Source organism: Eschrichtius robustus, chromosome 12 (assembly GCF_028021215.1).
Source record: "Eschrichtius robustus isolate mEscRob2 chromosome 12, mEscRob2.pri, whole genome shotgun sequence".
Taxonomy (NCBI): Eukaryota; Metazoa; Chordata; class Mammalia; order Artiodactyla; family Eschrichtiidae; genus Eschrichtius; species Eschrichtius robustus.
The window spans coordinates 88925674-88943568 of record NC_090835.1 but is presented as its reverse complement, the minus strand read 5'-3'; the positions used below and the strand labels follow the sequence as shown (position 1 = coordinate 88943568).

Here is a 17895-nt window from a genome sequence, read left to right as displayed (position 1 = left end):
CTATAAAATAGGGAAATAGGACATCACGTTGACCAATTAAAATGAAAATCAACAGTGTACACTGACAGTGTGTTTCTGGATATTAACTTTAGGGGGCATAAGGTACTTACATTGGGTATTGGCCAGGATACATAATCCAAATCTAACCATGAAGGAACATCACTCAATTGTAAAATAAGGACACTCTGTGTTTTAAAAAATTGGCCTGTACTCTTCAAAACTGTCAAGGTCATTAAAAGCTGAGGAACTGTTCAAGATTAAAGGAGACTAGAAACATGACAACTGAATGCAATGATCCTGTACTAACTATAGGGAGATTAAAAAAAAAACCACATAATCGAAGATAGGACAATCAACAAAACTGAAATATGGATGGTAAATGAAAGTATATCATTGTTACATTTGAGTTTGATCATTTTACTGTGGTAATAAGAATATCCTTGTACTTGGGATATATGGAGTACCGAGGGGGAAGGGATCAAACTCCCAAACGATTCAGAAAATATAAACATATGGAGAAAGACAAAATGTCAAAATGTCAAGAGTTATTTTGTGGGTGAAGTTTATACAGGAGCTTTCTGTATTACTTAGAACTTTCCCAATTAAAATTATTCTAAAGTAAAAACTTTTAACTCTACAGAGCCAGACAGCCAGGTTTTAAATCCTCCCCTACTCACAATGAGTGTGGGCAAGTTCCTAAACCTCTGCATCTAGATCCCCTCAGGGTTGTTAGGTTAAGATAAGAGCTTAGAACAGTACCCAGCCATGAGAAAGTGTTAATTTCAAATAGATTCTAATTTTCAATTGATCAGAAAACATGTGAACAATTATTCTGAAATTAAGAATATTTTTTTCTTTTCCATGAAGCCAGGCCTAAGGCCAGGATGATAACTGTTAAAAGCTGACAAAATGTCCTTGATTCCCATACCTGTTGAAATTATAAACCCAACTTCTCTTCTGAGTTTACTGTTTAGCCATGTTTATAAACCTTCCTAAGGTCATCAATAACGGGTACCCAAGCGACTCAGAAGAAAAGTTACCACTTCGAGTTTTGTGTATTCACCTGAATAGTCAGGGAACTTTCACCTATTTTATTTAGGTTTTCATTTATTCAAATTCCAACCAGAAGCTAAATACAATTGGAAACTGGTAAGCACTAAGTTTTACTCCAAAGGAGTAGGATCATTCAGATTTACTCCGATAAAAGTATGCAACCCTTAAGCAAAGCTTTTCTTCATTTAAAAGAAAAATAAAACCAAAAAACAAAACTATACAGTAGTCTTTCCTTATGTTCATTGCACAAAATGAGTTCTCCTTTTAGAACTTTGACACTCAATGGTGCTTTTGTATGTTTTCACAATTTAAGATCCCAACTTTAGTAACTTTTCTACTTCAAAAAACCCTAAGTTTTCCTTTAGGGTGGTGTAAAAACCAGTATTTCTGCACAATTCACTGGAATTTTTTCCTTTATAATAAAAATCTCTTTTTAAAACCAAAAAAAAACAACAAAAACCAAAAGGAAAGTCCTCTACCTATTATGGTTTCTGCAGCTATGACTGTATTTCTCAGTTTTACAGCTGCTTAGCTACTTCAGACTCCAAATCTGCTTTAATAATGTGCAACTGTATCCACACTCAGCAGAATGCTCTTTCATAACAGCAACTTGGGGAAAGAGATCTGGAAACAAAATACATATATTTATGAGTACCAGGAAACAAACATGGCCCAGTAATATATGAGGCAAGAATGCCTACAATGAGATGCTTTTTTCATTTAAGATTTCTTTCCCATGGTTGTATTTTCTTTTTTGTTTGTTTTTAAACAACCACTTCTGGTCATTAGAATGAATCTGACAGTGCTCTGGAACAATGTGATTATAGCAAAGCTGTAAGCTTTTAAAATGTTATTTATACCTGTTACATTCACTTCTCACCCTCCAAATACTGATGACAGATGTCAAAGAGGCAAAAACCAGCACAAATGGAAAGACTATCAAAAATGAGTATCACCTTGTGCTTTCAGATACATTTAAGCATTTCAGTGTACAATAGTCCTTTCATTTCACATTTTTAGTAAGATGTTGATGCAGTGCAGCAAATATGCAAAGCATCTTCTTTCACACAGTCTGTGCAGAAGACATCTAATTTAAGTTCTGAGATAACAAATGATAAAAAAAAAAAAATCCAGGATGAACAAGTTTCAAAATGCATAGTGTTCTGTGCATGAGTCCATTTTCTTTAAACTCTGAAAGAATAAAGTGGTAAGAAAAAAAGAAAAAAAACTGCTGCTGCACTCTCTGATCTTCTCCATTTTGCTGGTCAGCACTCTATTCTGGCATATAAGGATGGAGGTGATCCTCTATGGTGCCAACTGCCCAGTGGGTAAGCTGCTCCTGTGGCAGGTAGAGGCAGATGCTGCATAACTTGAAGATTGTAGCTTTGTTTTTTGGAGTCTGGAAGGGGAAAAATTTTTTTAATATTCTTAATAAAGACTTTAACATAAATGACCGATTATCACATGAAGTCCATCCCCCACAATTAAGCACTTATGGACACAGTAACAAAGCATATAGAGTAAGGGAAGAAATTATGGTTCCCATCCATAGGGACCTTAGCCTAGTTAGGACAGAACCTTGCCACACAAAATATAGAGAAAACAGAGTAAACATGATTATAAACTAAATGTTTACAGAGTTTATGCAGAATAAAAAATTGAAAGTTGGGAAAGTCAAACACAGACTACTTGCTAAAAGTAGCAAGTCTGTCTTTCATGGAGACAGATTTGAATAGAGGTTTGCAATCACATCTGTATACAGAAAGACAGCAGATGTGGTGAGAGTAGACGGTAGAGAGATTAGAAATAGGTAAAAAAGATTTAAGCGTATCCTGGGGGAAAGGACTAGAAGGCCAAAGTATTAACAGTTAAATCAAACTCTAAGTATTTTTTAAAAAGCAGTTACTATTTTAACATCTAACATCTGATAAACAAGTGCTAGGTGCTTTCACAAATAACCACTGCTAGTAAGTGGAAGACGAAATCTGAACCCAGAACTGCCTTCAAAGTTTTGCATCTTTTCACTATAGCACCTCTTAAAAAAAAAAAGGCGAAAGACTGCCTTTGCCAATGTCTGAAGCACACTAGCTACCTATGACTATTCAGACTCTAGGCATGTGCCTCTATACCACTGCGCATTCAAAATTCTTTTTTGCTCTAGCCCTTATCATATATATTATATTAGGATATAAAGGGCAGAAGATCTCTGCTAGATGATTTTTACCAAATTTCTTAATTTCTTGATTTCCTTAGCTATAAAATGGGAGTAGTAAGATCTACACCTCAGAAGACTGTCGTGAGGATTAAATGAGCTCATACACGTAAAGCTCTTAGTATAGAGTCTGGTACATAATACAGTTGACTCTTGAACAACATGGGTTTGGGCTGCTCAGGTCCACTTATACGCAAATTTTTTCCAATAAATATATTGGAAAAATTTTGGAGATTTGTGGTAATTTGAAAAAATAGACAAACCATGTAGTCTAGAAATATAAAAAAAAGTTAAGTGTGTCATGAATGCGTAAAATATATGTACAGATGACCCTTGAACAACACAGGGGTTGGGGCACCGACCCTACCTGCAGTTAAAAATCTGCATATAGTTTACAGTCTTCCCTCCATATACACGGTTCCAGATCAGCAGATTCAACCAACCACGAATTCAACCAACTGCGGATCGTGCAGTACTGTAGTATGTATTTATTGAAAAAATTTCATGTATTAAGTGGACCAGCACAGCTCTAACCTGTGTCATTCAAGGGTCAACTGCAGACCCTAGTCTATCCTTACATAGGCATAAGGTGAGTGACATTTAATATATAATTAATGTGTTAGTTTTCTACCTGTTTTATTGCTTTGCTTTTCAAAGGATTACATTACCATACAGTACGCCTCTCTCACAACTGGAGAAATGACATAGCCTGTCATCACAGGTAAGTGGCTTTTAAAAAAATGTTACAATGTTTCTAATACTGTATTATGAATATGACTATAATACTGTATGCCATAAAACTTTCATAACGATTCATTCATTAGCATTCGTTAGTGGACAGCTAGGCTACCAAGAAGCAATCGTATCGATTACACTAGGCTGCCACAAAGCAACCATACTGCACTTCATTATCAATATATGGATCATCATACCTGTAAATAAATATGAATTTTTTTCACATTATCCTTTTTGATGTCTAATGTTACTAATATAATTAGTAGATGTTACTAATATAACACCTAGTGTTTTGTATCGTGTAAAAGAATATTGTAGTTACTGACAATTCATCTTGTAAATAAAACAACATAAACTTAGGTATCAATAAATACAGTACAGTACTGTTAAGTGTATTTTCTCTTATGATTTTAACATCTTCTGTTCAGCTTTATTGTAAGACTATATAACACACATAACATACAAAATACGTGTTAATCGACCATTTACATGATTAGTAAGGCTTCCAGTCAACAGGAGACTAGTTAAGTTTATGAGGAGTCAAAAGTCATATGCAAACTGTACAGGGGTTGGCACCCTTAACCCCCGAATTGTTCAAGCATCAACTGTATACTACAGGTGGTGGCCACCACTATTATATCAATTCCCTCATGAACTAGTGGAAGTTCTTCCATATAATGCAAATACAGCAACACATCTCCAGCTTATGAAGATCGAGAACAGAGCCTGAGTGGAAGAAGGGGACTAAGAGCGCTGAAGAACAAATTCATCTACAACTAGGGGGCACCAGTGATCCCAGTGTGTCCAGGACTGACTGAGGGGTTTCCAGGACTTGGGACTTTCCAGTATTAAAACCAGGACATTCCAGACAAACTGAGACTACTGGTCACACCCTACCTACAACCCAAATTTAGCTTATGAGCTTATAATTTTCTTTTCATTAAAAGGATTCAAGCTGTTTGCTTCATAAAGCATTAAGAACACCTGACCTCGATACATAAAAAGAGATGATTTGTTAACTCATTTAGCCAAGAAACTCCTTCAATTCACTAGTCATTTCTATACAGTATCACTGACCTCATATATATTCACGTGAAAATGAAGTTGCTACACTAGTGTATGTTATTATTAAATCTTCTATGACTAAAAATCTCTGTTGTGGATTCCACAATATAAGTCAATACCCTGCTATACAGTATTTTCTCAACAAGTAACTCAAATGAAAGTACACTACAGGCAATTAAAAAGGAAAAACGAGTCAACTACAAAGTATTCACCAAAGGAGAGCTGAGGTAAAGAAGAAACTGAGAACAAACAAAAAAAAAGGCCAAAACCAAAAACACCCCACCTAAATTGTATGGTTCTTCTATCAGTTTTACCAGATGCTTCCAGTGAAATTAATCTTCTTCTTAATTCCCAGTTTTTTTATTTGTACCTACACCATAATTACTTAACTTTTTACAAGATGGAAAATCTACAATCTTCCCAAGTAGTCTATCAGCTCCTTGAAGGTAGCAGTATGATTCCCATTTGTATTTTTCTAGTACCTTGCATAGACTCGCTCTTAAATAAAAACAAAAATGTTCTACAATGCAATTAATAGTGTACTTTTAAAGTAAGTCTTAAATCACCTTCTCAATGAGGCCTTCTCTGGTGACACCATCTAAGAATTCACACCCAACAGTTTATGTAATTCCCCCTTTTCTCTTAGCACTTATCACTATCTAACTATATATTTTACTTATCTACTTCTAGGTCTCCCACAATGGAATGTCAACCCAAAAGGAATTTCTAACTTGTTCATTGCCGTACAGTGCCTGGCACTTAGCGCTCATTTGTTGAATGAATGTTAAATAAATTAAAATGATGCCATTTTTAAAGGTTAATAACAAAGTATCTATTATCTACTATAAATTCTAAGTAATGATATTTAGGCTTAGATTGGTAAGAATAAACCACATTTTACAGAATAAAAATCAATTTGGAATACTTGGATTGCTACTTAAATTGGAAGTACTTATTTAAAACACATGTGGACCTTTTAAAAACAGATGTGCCTCATCCTTTCAGATATTTATTTAAAAGGTCTAGGCCAGTGCTTCTCAAAACATAATGTGTTATCAATCACTTGAGGATTTTATTCAAAGTAAAGATTCTGATTATTGCACACTGGAATCATGACTTTTAAAAGCTCCCCAGGGCTTCCCTGGTGGCGCAGTGGTTGAGAATCTGCCTGCCAATGCAGGGGACACGGATTCGAGCCCTGGTCTGGGAAGATCCCACGTGCCGCGGAGCAACTGGGCCCGTGAGCCACAACTACTGAGCCTGCGCGTCTGGAGCCTGTGCTCCGCAACAAGAAAGGCCGCAACAGTGAGAGGCCCGCGCACCGCGATGAAGAGAAAGCCCTCGCACAGAAACGAAGACCCAACACAGCAAAAATAAATAAATAAATAAATAAATTTATTAAAAAAAAAAAAAAGCTCCCCAGGTAGTTCTAATATGCAGCAAAGTTTGGGAACCATTGTTCTAGGTTAAGGTCAGGACGTCTGTTTCTTGGTTTTTAAGTAACTTCAAAATTAATGCCATGTTGAAGGAGCAAAACAGAATTAAGTAACATATAGAAAACAGTTTGCTAACCAATAAGCTTTTAATATGAGCCCTTATGTGGTTTTTTTAAAAAAAAAAGGAAAAGTAAAAAACAGCTTACCTGCAAGTGCTGTCTGTCAATGAAGAGAAACACTGACTGGTTAGGATTGTTGACAACAATTCCAGTCTTGTCCTTTCGGCTCAGTACGTGCAGAAACTGTTTTTCATAGTCACCGTGATGAAACTCAAATTTGGCCTAATTAAGAAATATAAATGTTTACGTGTAACCACAAACATGTTATACCACCTGAAACATCACCTGCACTCATGCATAGAGTTGTGCTGTTCAGTATGGTAACCAACAGAGGCTACTTAAATTTATATTAATTAAATGCAATTTAAAATTCAGTTCTTTAGTACTAGCCACATATCAATATGATCAATAGTCACATGTGGCTTGTGGCCTCCATTCTAGTCTCTTGAGATACAGATTTCCTTCATCACAGAAAGTTCTATTGGATAGCACTTCATAATTTGACCTTCAAGGAAAACTACACCAAACTGACTAAATCCTAATACTCAATGATTTTAAGCCAAATATCATAAAATCAGATTTTCAAACCCACTCAGCTCAAGACTCCTACCTTAGTATTTTAAGCCCAATGACACATCCCTTCTTCCTATTATAACATATAAGGAACACTGTAGATGGTTCTTGGAAAGAAATCTATTTATATTCCAATCCCAGCTGCACATCTCACTACTTATACAGCCTGTGCAAATCCCTTAACTTTTTTAGACTTAAAACAGGGCTCTAACCCATCAGTTAGGAGGAGTAAACGAAATGTAAAGCCCACACCTGAAATATGCTTCCAATCCTCACAAGGATGAGCACCTGAGGATACAGGAACCCCTCAAATTTTTAAAAAACGTTTTTACATGTATTTTTTCAGATGATTAAAAAACTTTTTTTTATGTTATGAAGAACAGTTATCAAGTCAGTCATAATATTCTTTTAATCTTTTAATATGAGGAAGATTAACACAATCCTCCCACAAAATATCTGTGAAGAGGCCAAATGCTAGGTGAAAACACCAGGCTAACGGGGAATTCAAGAAACCTGGAAACCTTAATCTGATATTTAGATAGCGAACTGTAAAAATGATTATTAGTCCATTCAGTTCAAACAATCTTTATTCTATTATGTCAAAGACAGCAGAAAATACTAACGTGGAAAAAACATCAGTTCCTGCTATCTAGGATTTTACTACCCAGTAGTTTTCCTCATAAACCATAACGCAAAAGATGATATGGTATCCCCTATGTACTATTGTATGTAAAATATAATACTGAATTGTACCTCTGCACAATTCAAATATTTATTGAACTCAGAATACAAAAAGCATGTTATTAGATACTGAAAAATATGAATAAGACTATCTCAACCTTAAGGGACTCACATACTGCTGAAGAGGAAAAACACATACAAATATAAAACCTAACATGCTTCAAACCTTTCCCACAATAAGATGTGGTTATTTGTAAAAAACCTAAAATGGGTTCTTACTGTTAAAGTGCTATGGGAAGAAAGAAGAAATAATTAACAGAGTAGACAATGAGTGCAATATTAGGAGGTGATTTTGGATTGGGCCTTGAAAGATGACAGTAATTTTCCTTGGGGAAAATAGTAATGGTAAGTAATTTGGAAAATGCCGTTCTAGGAAACAGAACCTACACAAACACAAGTGTCAAAATCAAGACACTGCTCAAGAAAGAAAGCCTCAAGTGTTTCAATATGGCAAATATCAGGGTGGATGGAAGAGGCCAGTAGAGTATCACACTGAAGAGGGATTTGAGTGAGACTGGAAAAGGCCTTGCCTGTATTTCTATGGCACTTCAATTCTATCCTATTTGAATATCCAAAGATTTGGGAAGAAATGGTCCACACTTTTGGTCCATTTGTGGTCCAAATGGTCCACAAAAGAAAACTCTCATAGGTACCATGTAAGAAATAATTCCCGGAAGAAAAGTAATGAATGTTTTAATAGTGTGATGAAGAGCTAACCTAAAGCAACAGCATGAGGGATGAAGAGGAAAGCAGAGATCTACTTTACTAGTACTTCTCTGTACTTCACAGCACTATGAATACAGTAGAACTGGATATTTTAAAACAATCTTTACTCTGGTTCCTATTAAATCTCATGACTGAAGTATTCAGATTTTAAACTGCTTCGAGTCAAAAAAAAAAAAAAAAAAAGTGTGTGAGTTAAAGTTTACTTTTCCTTTTCTCATGTATCTTGAGAGAAAAAACTGTTATTTTTATTTAAAGCTTCTCATTCAGGATATTTATGTACATTAAATTACTTCAGAGAAGTGTATTTGTTTTTACATTGTTACCTTATTTACTGCAGTAGAATTCTAAAATTATAAAGCTATTACCTATATCCTACTGCTTATATTCAGTCCGTAAGTTAAGGTTTTATCATTCGGAGGCCTTTCCACAGTACAGGGTAGCGAATTAAGAGCGTAAGCTTTATAGTCAGTCTAGACTTAACGTCTGGACTGCCACTTAACTGCATGACCTTGGATTATTTACCTTATCTCTGACTCACGTTTCTTTGCAAAAGGAGGTCCCTATCTACCTAGTTTATTGTAACGACTAAGATTCAATGTATATATTTAAGAGACAGCCTAGCACAGTCAACACTCACTATAACAGCCATGATTTTAAAGAAAAGTTACTTGAGACAAGACTATTTTCATACAATGATTTTTTTAAAAAGGTCTCAGAGGAAAAGACAGGGTACTAGAAATTCAAAAATATACTGTGATAAATGGACCTAAATTTTTCCAATGGGAAATTCTGAACTAAAAAAAAAAAAAGTCCTAGTAGTGCTTCTGGAGAGCAATTACGGTTCAGGTGTAAGACATGCCCTGATAGCAATGTAAACATGCCTTTTCCATTCCCGTCTTCCTGCCTTTTATATTCAACTTAAATTCTCCAGTACATTCATGTTAGTCAGATGTCATCTATTAAAAGACACAAATATATGATGCATTCACCTCTATTTAGCCGCCTATGCATTACCTTTACAACTTACTACCGTCAAATGAATCTTAGAAAAAGGAATGATAATTTGAGCTAATGTGTAGCAACATTACCATGGGGACAGGAGGAGTACACCAATTTGCCTATCACACCCGAAAGCACTATAAAGATACTTCATAGTAATGGATAAATGCAAAATTTTTTCAATGACAATTTTCATATTCCTAAGCAATTAGCTTAAAATAAGCCTTCTAATATTTAGCTTAGTATATAAAGTTGAGTCTTTAAATAAATGTAATTATTTCTTTGTTTTTCTGATTGTTAAATAAGTATGCTCATATAGAAATTTACTGAAACACATACATATATTTAAGTAAAAAAGGAAAAGTTAGCTATATCTGACCTAAAACTAACCATGATTAACACTTTGGTGGATCTTGTTCTATTTCCTTCCATTCATATATATATATATACTATAAATAAAATTAAAATCATCCACACCCAGGTAAATGCCCTGAAATAAAGCACTAGAAATTGTCAAGCACATCAAATGACAAGTCAAAACATAGCAAGATGTCAAGGAAAGTTAATTAAGAACCACTATTATTTACTTTTCTCCTATGAAGTTTTATATGCAAATCAACTCCTAGAAAAGGGTTTCTTAATTCATTTCTTAGATTCCTTTGACAACCAGGGTTAAGTATAAAGTATTTTAGGAGAGTGTGTGGTGCAGGGGAAGAGATTTTCTTAAGTTCATCTATGGGCTCCTCTATAAATAAACAAATGTCTACCTTAAAAGATTTTCTCTGACCATAATTTCAAGGACACAGTGGATAGTTAGAACCACCTCATTCTCAAGAGATTCTATAATCCAAACGCTTTCTATTCTTGCATTACAACAGTCAAAAGGCGAGGAGGGACTCATGAAGTAAATTAGAGAGCGTATTCCCAAAGAATTTCTTAAATTGGACCCTATTCTGAGTTTTCAACTTGTTTACATGTTCACCACACTTATTTTCGAATAAAATACCTGAACAGGCCTAAAAGGCTCATCAGATTCTTTCCACCGAGAGAACAGGAGACAGACAATTTTTTCAATATCATTCCGAGGCCAAAGAATGAAATCCATCTCCTGAGTACAGCCAATTACATCCTATAAAACGCCAAAAAAAAAAAAAAAAAAAAAAAAAAAAAAAATTACTTTCAAAGAAACAAAGCCGTAACAAGCAATGTCACAACTTACAGGGTTTGACTACAGAAACATTTTACAAGTGCAAAAGGTCCACTATACAGCTGACCCTTGAACAGCTTGGGCATGAAGGGCACTGACCAGAGTCGAAATTTCAGCATACAACTTTACAGCCAGCCCCCCATACATCTACAGTCCTCCATCTGTGAATTCAACCAACTGTGGATTGAGTAGTATTATATATGTATTTATTGAAAAAATCTGCTTATAAGTGGATCCTGGCAGTCGGTGCAAATCTGTGTTGTTCAAGGGTCAACCATGTATCATTTTATGTTTTTAAAGACGTCTGTATACAATCTGAACAGCTCATGACGTAATTCTAATTCTTCTTACGGAGTCCACATACAATCACTCAATCCAATGTTTTTCACATTAAGATCTTAACTCAGTGCACGGTGAAAACTCCAACTGAAGCTCTAATTTTTTGTCTTTTCTTTTTTTTTAAGTCCTTGTACCATTATTTCCACTCTTCAAAATCAGAACTTCTAATATGAATCACTATCTTCTAATCACAGGTGAAATGCTATTTTTGTTGTATGCTGATTATTGAGGCCAACTAACCTCTTCCAGACCAGTATATGGTTATCTCCAGCCTCCCCAACAAGCCCACTAATCCTGGGGACCTCTTGTTCAAGTTTGCCCAGACTAACTTTCTTTCAATGAGCTGCAGAAGTTTAGCAAAATTCCTTACTTATAAGGGGCATGATGTTCTCCCCTGAAAAAGGAAATCCCAATGAACAGTAATATAAACCACGAATCACAGCAACAACATACACAATTACCAACATAATAACACATAAGTTATCCATGCTTTATTTAAATTCCACTTTTAAAGAGATTTATGCCCATAGTTAACTACCCATTCTTAGGAGGAAGAAAAACCCAAGTTTAACTCACAAAAACCTACCAAAACCAAGACAAAAACAGAATTTACCCTTCTCATAGACTGGTATCGAGGAGCATGGAGCTGTACCACGTCCTTCTGTAAAAGCTCTATGGAACTTTCCAAGGAATAGCTGGAATCTCGCACACCTTTCAGGATATTTTCTTCATAATTATTTGTCATGACTGGTATAACCTCAGACACTTCAAAGAGTGCTGACTTTTTCTTCTAAAAGAAAAAAAAAGGTGTATTAACCCACAGGTAGCACACTGTCTTAATACCCAGAGTTCATATTACAATGTCATGTACCTTTATTCTAACTCAGCAAAATGCTTAACTGATGTAACTTTTGTACTGAAAACACAGATTTTCAAATAGGTGGATCCTTCTGTTCTTCCCCCAGCCCCCTTACTCCTCTACCACACACAAACAGGCTGTTATCAGAATGTTTAACTGCATGTTTTATAGCATTATGGTAACCACAGCAAGTACTTATTTTAGACAATATTTCTTAAATGCTGTGAGAAACAAACACCAGATACCCCTAAGGTTAAAAAAACAAAACAGTGATTTACTCTTGATGTAAATCCACTTAACTGGTCCTACATACGGCCAAATTAAAATCTCAGCAGTTTAAAATCAAAGTTCTTCAGACAAATTAACTGCTTCACTCCTTAAAAGGGTCAATTTCCATTACTTCTTCTGGATATTACGTAACTACAAGCATCAACATTCAAGAGGAGGGAAAAAAAATGTCTACCAAATCTTCAAACGTAGTTAAGATCAAGGGCTCATCATCAATTCAGGTTATAAAATTTATCAACTGCTCAGACAACTGCCTGGATACTGTCCACTCAAAGAATGAAAGCAGGTTTTCATAGGTGTTAGAAGAGCTAGATGGTATAATCTGGGGCATCTCACCCGTTAAATTCAAAGATCTAGTCTCACTACTTATATCTTGTATTTATTTCTAGTGAACCTACATTATAATGGCTTCAACTAAAATCTCATCTTATCAATTCTGCAATTAACAAAAAAAGGAAAAAAAAAGAAGTAAATCCGTGATATCATTTCAAAACAAACCACTTTTGAAACCACTTTAAAATGCTATACTCTAGCAGCTAAAAGCATTCTTAAATATTGAATACTAGTACCTTTAATAGTGGGGTAAAAACGTGGGAAACTTTCAAATATTAAAGAGCTGCCACGCTAAGATGTTTCTGATGTGAAATTAGCTCATAATTTAAGCACAAAATCAAAGTAGTATTTCCTTAATGTTCATAACCTGACCTCATGTCAAAGAGAGATCGATTATCTAAGAAACTGTCAATTATTTTAAGTTGCAAAAAAAATACTGCTTTTATCATGTTCTCCTTGACTACTCACAACTCATTATTTGCTATTTAACTGTGGAATTAATTCTGATTAAGACAAAAAAAATTTAAACTTGGTCATTTTGAATTTTAATCAACTGCACTTCTAAACACAAATCAAACCTTTACAGTAATCAATTGCTCCTAAGAATTAAAGCGCATTCTATTTCATTAAATGTACCATGAGAAAAGGTAACAGAGTTGATGAACCACATCGCTTTCAGCATATAAACATTTTGATTCTAATTTACTACTTTCAAACATTCTGTATACTTTAAACAATCTTTAAATTCAGTTATCAAAGTTCTCTATGTAACTCCACATAAATGAAATTCACTATAAAACATAAATGAGTTTTACAATGCTACCCCACCCCGTGTTAACTAAAAGTGGATCCTAAGAAGCTTTAGAATTAATACCAAACCAACGAGCACTCAAGCCTTCCATTCATAGTTATACTGCAACTCCTTTGATTGAGATAATTACCCACAAGGGTCAAAGTTAAAGCACATAAATGTAGACTTTCGTCAACCACTCTTTAACCTAATATACACTTACAAAAATCACTTGTGCTAATTCACATTAAGAACTTCAAATTACCTTCTCCTTGAATACAAAGGCAATATACATCTTGAAGTCAAACTGGTCAGCTAGAGATTCTTTTTTCTTTCTAAGCTGAGCACGTAGTCTGTTCAGAGCTTGTTTCTTCCGGGAGTTTGGGTCCCCCATTTTGAAATACAGGTGGTACTAAAGCCTTTGGAAATTGTCACTAAACTATGGGCACTTTTTCTTAAGACTCAAGTACAACAGAAACAAGTCATTTTTTTCCTGCTAATATGATTGAATAGCTAAAATCACGACTGTAACCCAAAAACTGCACCTTCTGGCAATATTAGCAGACTGTCATATTACAGGGTCAAGAAACAAAAGCTGCTGTCCAGTCATGTTTGGACAATAACGTTTGGGGTCAGATGGGAAAAAGGAAGGGAAGGAAGGAAAGAAAGAGGAGAAAATACTTGAACTAACTTTTTGGAAAACACATTTGGCTTAACTGCCAAAATAAAGGTGGGGGAACGGAAAAGCCTATTAATAGGATTTAGGTGTGCAATAAAACACAGCTGACATCAGTCCAATCCTTAAAATCCATCCGGATTTTTTTCCCTCTTTTCAGAGAAGGGATAATGAAAAGGAATGGGGAGGGGGACTGTGATCCTTGCTTTCTGAATGTCAAAAAAAAAAGGAAAGGAAAGGAAAAAACAAAGCCACCAAAATAACCCCCCCAAAACAGGGTAGGTGAATGAAACTGAAATACCCAATTGGATTTTACCCAGCCAGATCCATGGCTGTAGTACCTAATTAATTCTTAGTTATTTCAGATTTCACTATTGCTATGTATTGTCAGTGCGTGTTATTGATTACACTTGGTGGTGAGCAAAGAGAAAAGTGCAAAATCGGTAGAGAAGGAAGGGGAGAGGTACAGGGTTTCCCTGCAATCAACTACAGTGTATACCGGGGGCGGGCAGCTGTTGCCCAAAGGAGCCATAAGAAAAAACAGCGGAGTCATTACCAACTTCCCCATCACCCACATTTTCACCCTCAGGCGGCTGCTAGTGCTGCTGCCAAGGAGAATCATGATGGCACAGGGAAAGGGGGTACAGAATACGATACAGTAATGACTCCGGCTCTGTGGTTAGACCTGATTAATGCCCGGGATCCCAACACCCCCAGTCCTGCAATGAGTCCTACATTCCCCAAGGGAGCCTTCCCTATGAATCTGCCCCTGTGCAAGACCGTGGGGAGTGCGACTTATCTTCTTGTGAGCATTGCTGAGGCAAAGGTGGCGGGCTCTTCTCCCAAATCCCAGGCAGTGCCCGGGGACCACCGGCCTTCCACCCCCCAGGTCCCACCCCCACCCTTTGCCTTCAGCGGCAGCGACTCACTCGCACCACGGGAGACACTGGATCACTCGGGTTTTCACTCATTTCATCGTGGAAACAATCCCCGCCCGGGTAGAGGAGGCGGGAGAGGGTAAATGGAAAGGATCAGTGAGAAGAAAAGAAAATAGTTGCGTTAATATTAATTACTTTTTAAAGTATGCCCACCCCACCCCCCCAAGAAAAAAAAATTAAGTTCCCGGATTCCGCTCTCACGTTGAACAGACCATGTTTCCCGAGCTTGAATTGCTTAGAGCGGGGTCGTTAGTTGGTTTCCCAAAGGGGTAGAGGGTGGACTCGAGGCAGCTGGGGCGGGGGTGGGTGACGGGGAAGTCCCCTCCCTGTCCCCGCGGAGACCGGGACTCACTGACCGACTCTCGGGCGGGGTTCGGGCCCTCTAGCCGCAGCCCGCGGGCGGAGCGGTGGCGGCGGCGGAAGAGAAGGCGGCGGCGGGGGCGCTGCTCGCAGCACGGGCAGGAGCCATGTCAAGAGAAAACCACCAGCCAACTGAGCCCCTCCATCCCCGCTGCAGTGCGCACTGTGACCGGGCCGCCCGCGCTGCTGCCGCCGCTCAGCCCCCACCTGGGACCCATAGTCTGGCTCGGCGCCCCGGGCGGCGGCGGACTGGAAGGACGCGGGTACGGCGGCAACGGCGAGAGAAAGAGAGGAGAAACGAGGAGAAAGAGGGGGGTCGGATTTGTACTGGCGGCGGAGGGGGAAGGGAGGAAGGGGAGGGGAGCCCTGCGCTAAGGGGGGGAGGGTTCTGTCAGCGAAGTAAACCCCCCAAAATAAAAGTTATTTCAGTTCAAGCATCTGCTCTGGAGTCTTTCTTCTCCGCACGGGTCGAGTTCCGGCTCTCGGAAAGAAGGTCGAGGAGACCAGAAGGGGGGAGATGCTGAAGCGGAGGGTGGGCTTCCGCGGTGGCACAGGTCGGTTCCCCCCCACCGGTGGCTGCGGAAGCGGCGGCAGCGACTTCAGCGCCTCCCGGGTCCGGGGCAGAGTCGCGTTTGAGAAGAGAAGCGAGAACAAACAACTTAAAATGGCAGCGACGGCCACTGCGTCACCCGCCCCTCACCGGCACCGCCCCGAACTCTCTGCGACTGCGCACCCCGCGGGCCGCCACCATCTGCGCAGAAGCGAAGAGGGAGAAAAAACTGGAAGGGGGGAAGGTTTACATGGTTGTCAAAGGAGGGAGGAAAGAAGAGCTGGAGCAGAGGGTGTGAGCAAGCTTTAAAAGAGTGACTCTTTGAGCTTAAGCTTCTTAGTTAACATTCCCGCCTCAAAGGGAAGTTTGAGAATAGACACTCCCCTCTTGTACAGTATGGAGTTTCCATAGGGCGTGGAATGGGCCGACCCATTCTCCCTCCGCCCCCTCTGTCGGGAGGTCCCGGGCTCCAGAGTTGGCCCCCTCGCCCCTCCCCCTCTGTCGTCATAAAGCCACGCCCTTATGCCTTCCCAGACGAAGCAGCAGGATGGATTCGCTCTTCCCTGGTCTCGTCCGCCTCTTAGACTCCGCCGGGTCGCGCAACGGGGCGGAGCCGGTGGGCAGAGAGTAAGCGAAGGTGAAGGAGGCGGAGTGAGAGAGGAAAAGGGAAGTGTGTGTCGGAAGAGGAGGCGAAAACTCTCATTTAAGTTCGTTGTGGTTTTATTTCTAAACCACTGATTGGTAGTCCTTCTGGTCTGCCCCGCGGTATCTTGCAGCTGAGAATTCATTTCCAATGCCTGGAATTTAAACAGCGTGCAGCAGAAAGTGGCTCACGTTGGTCGCACATGGCTCTCTGTCCCCACCTCGCCACGTGCGCACGGAGGGAGGGCGGCTCTCAAGCTCTGAAGAAGGTGAGAGACGCCGTTGGAGCGTTGCTGCTGTGGCTTAGCAGAAAAACTGCCGAACCTGCCCCTTGGATCATTTCAACCCTACTTTGAGAACACAATTTTTTTTTTTGAGTTTTATTTTTTTATACAGCAGGTTCTTATTAGTCATCAATTTTCTACACATCAGCGTATACATGTCAATCCCAATCGACCAATTCATCACACCACCACCCCCCCACCCCGCCACGGCTTTCCCCCCTTGGTGTCCATACGTTTGGAGAACACAATTTCTATGGCGATCCGTCAATCAGGACCTTAGACCTAGGACCTGTCCCTTAGGTGGTTCTCTGTCTTCGTCAAAATATGAAGAGGGTACTGTGGGACGGACCCACACATCTGAATCACAGGTCTTTGGCACCAAAAAGCAATGAGTCCCATTTTTTAGAGCTCCAGTGTGCCTATAAAAACTCAGTTATATAAATAAGTAATCAGCAAAGGCCAACACTCAACAAAAGCAAAGCCTACATAATCCTTTATGAGCTACTCTCTGTGATGAAATTTTAGAACTCTATTGGTGGGTCCCCAAATTACTGCTCTTCACCTGGTAAAATCAAAATAGATTACCTGTAATGACATATTTTTCACCCATGAGTTAAAAGAATAATTGCGACCCACCCTTCAAAATAAATTGTTCACAACTAAAAGATGAGATTCCTGAGGTTTCCAAATTATTGCTAAGCTTGAAAGATAAATCTAGCATTTTCCTAGTGCTTCCCTGATTGATTTTCACAATCACATAATGATAACTGTGCAGAAAACTCAAAGGGTAAAATTGAGGATTTCAGGTAGTTTAGGACATTGGTTTTTAAAAAAAGATATAAAAAAATAGTAATGGTTCATGTCTTCTTGATCTGGCCCTAATTTGTATCCAAGATCATCTCCTTGGAAGAGTTTTTTTTTTTTTGAAGTAGCTTTATTAGAAATAAAATTCAGACACCACAGAATTTAC

At 38.4% G+C, this 17895-nt stretch overlaps 1 protein-coding gene across 1 annotated transcript; it reads right to left on the bottom strand.

Moving 5' to 3' along the window:
• Window positions 1-1049: 1049 nt before the first annotated feature.
• C12H6orf62 (chromosome 12 C6orf62 homolog) lies at window positions 1050-16100 on the bottom strand. Its single transcript, XM_068559260.1, has 5 exons — window positions 13741-16100; window positions 11819-11995; window positions 10666-10788; window positions 6708-6842; window positions 1050-2452 (listed from the first exon to the last, which is right to left on the bottom strand). Exons 1-5 carry the CDS (start codon window positions 13867-13869, stop codon window positions 2327-2329), a joined length of 690 nt encoding a protein of 229 aa, XP_068415361.1. The 5' UTR covers window positions 13870-16100; the 3' UTR covers window positions 1050-2326.
• Between the last annotated feature and the right edge of the window lie 1795 nt (window positions 16101-17895).

Excerpts from the sequence above, each read along its gene's own strand:
- C12H6orf62 (XM_068559260.1), bottom strand. The coding sequence starts at position 13,869 with ATGGGGGACCCAAACTCCCGGAAGAAACAAGCTCTGAACAGACTACGT. Across the intron at positions 11,996-13,740 it reads CCTTTGTATTCAAGGAGAAG|AAGAAAAAGTCAGCACTCTT; the intron begins GTAATTTGAAGT and ends TTTTTCTTTTAG. Across the intron at positions 6,843-10,665 it reads AGCCTTTTAGGCCTGTTCAG|GCCAAATTTGAGTTTCATCA; the intron begins GTATTTTATTCG and ends TTTCTTAATTAG.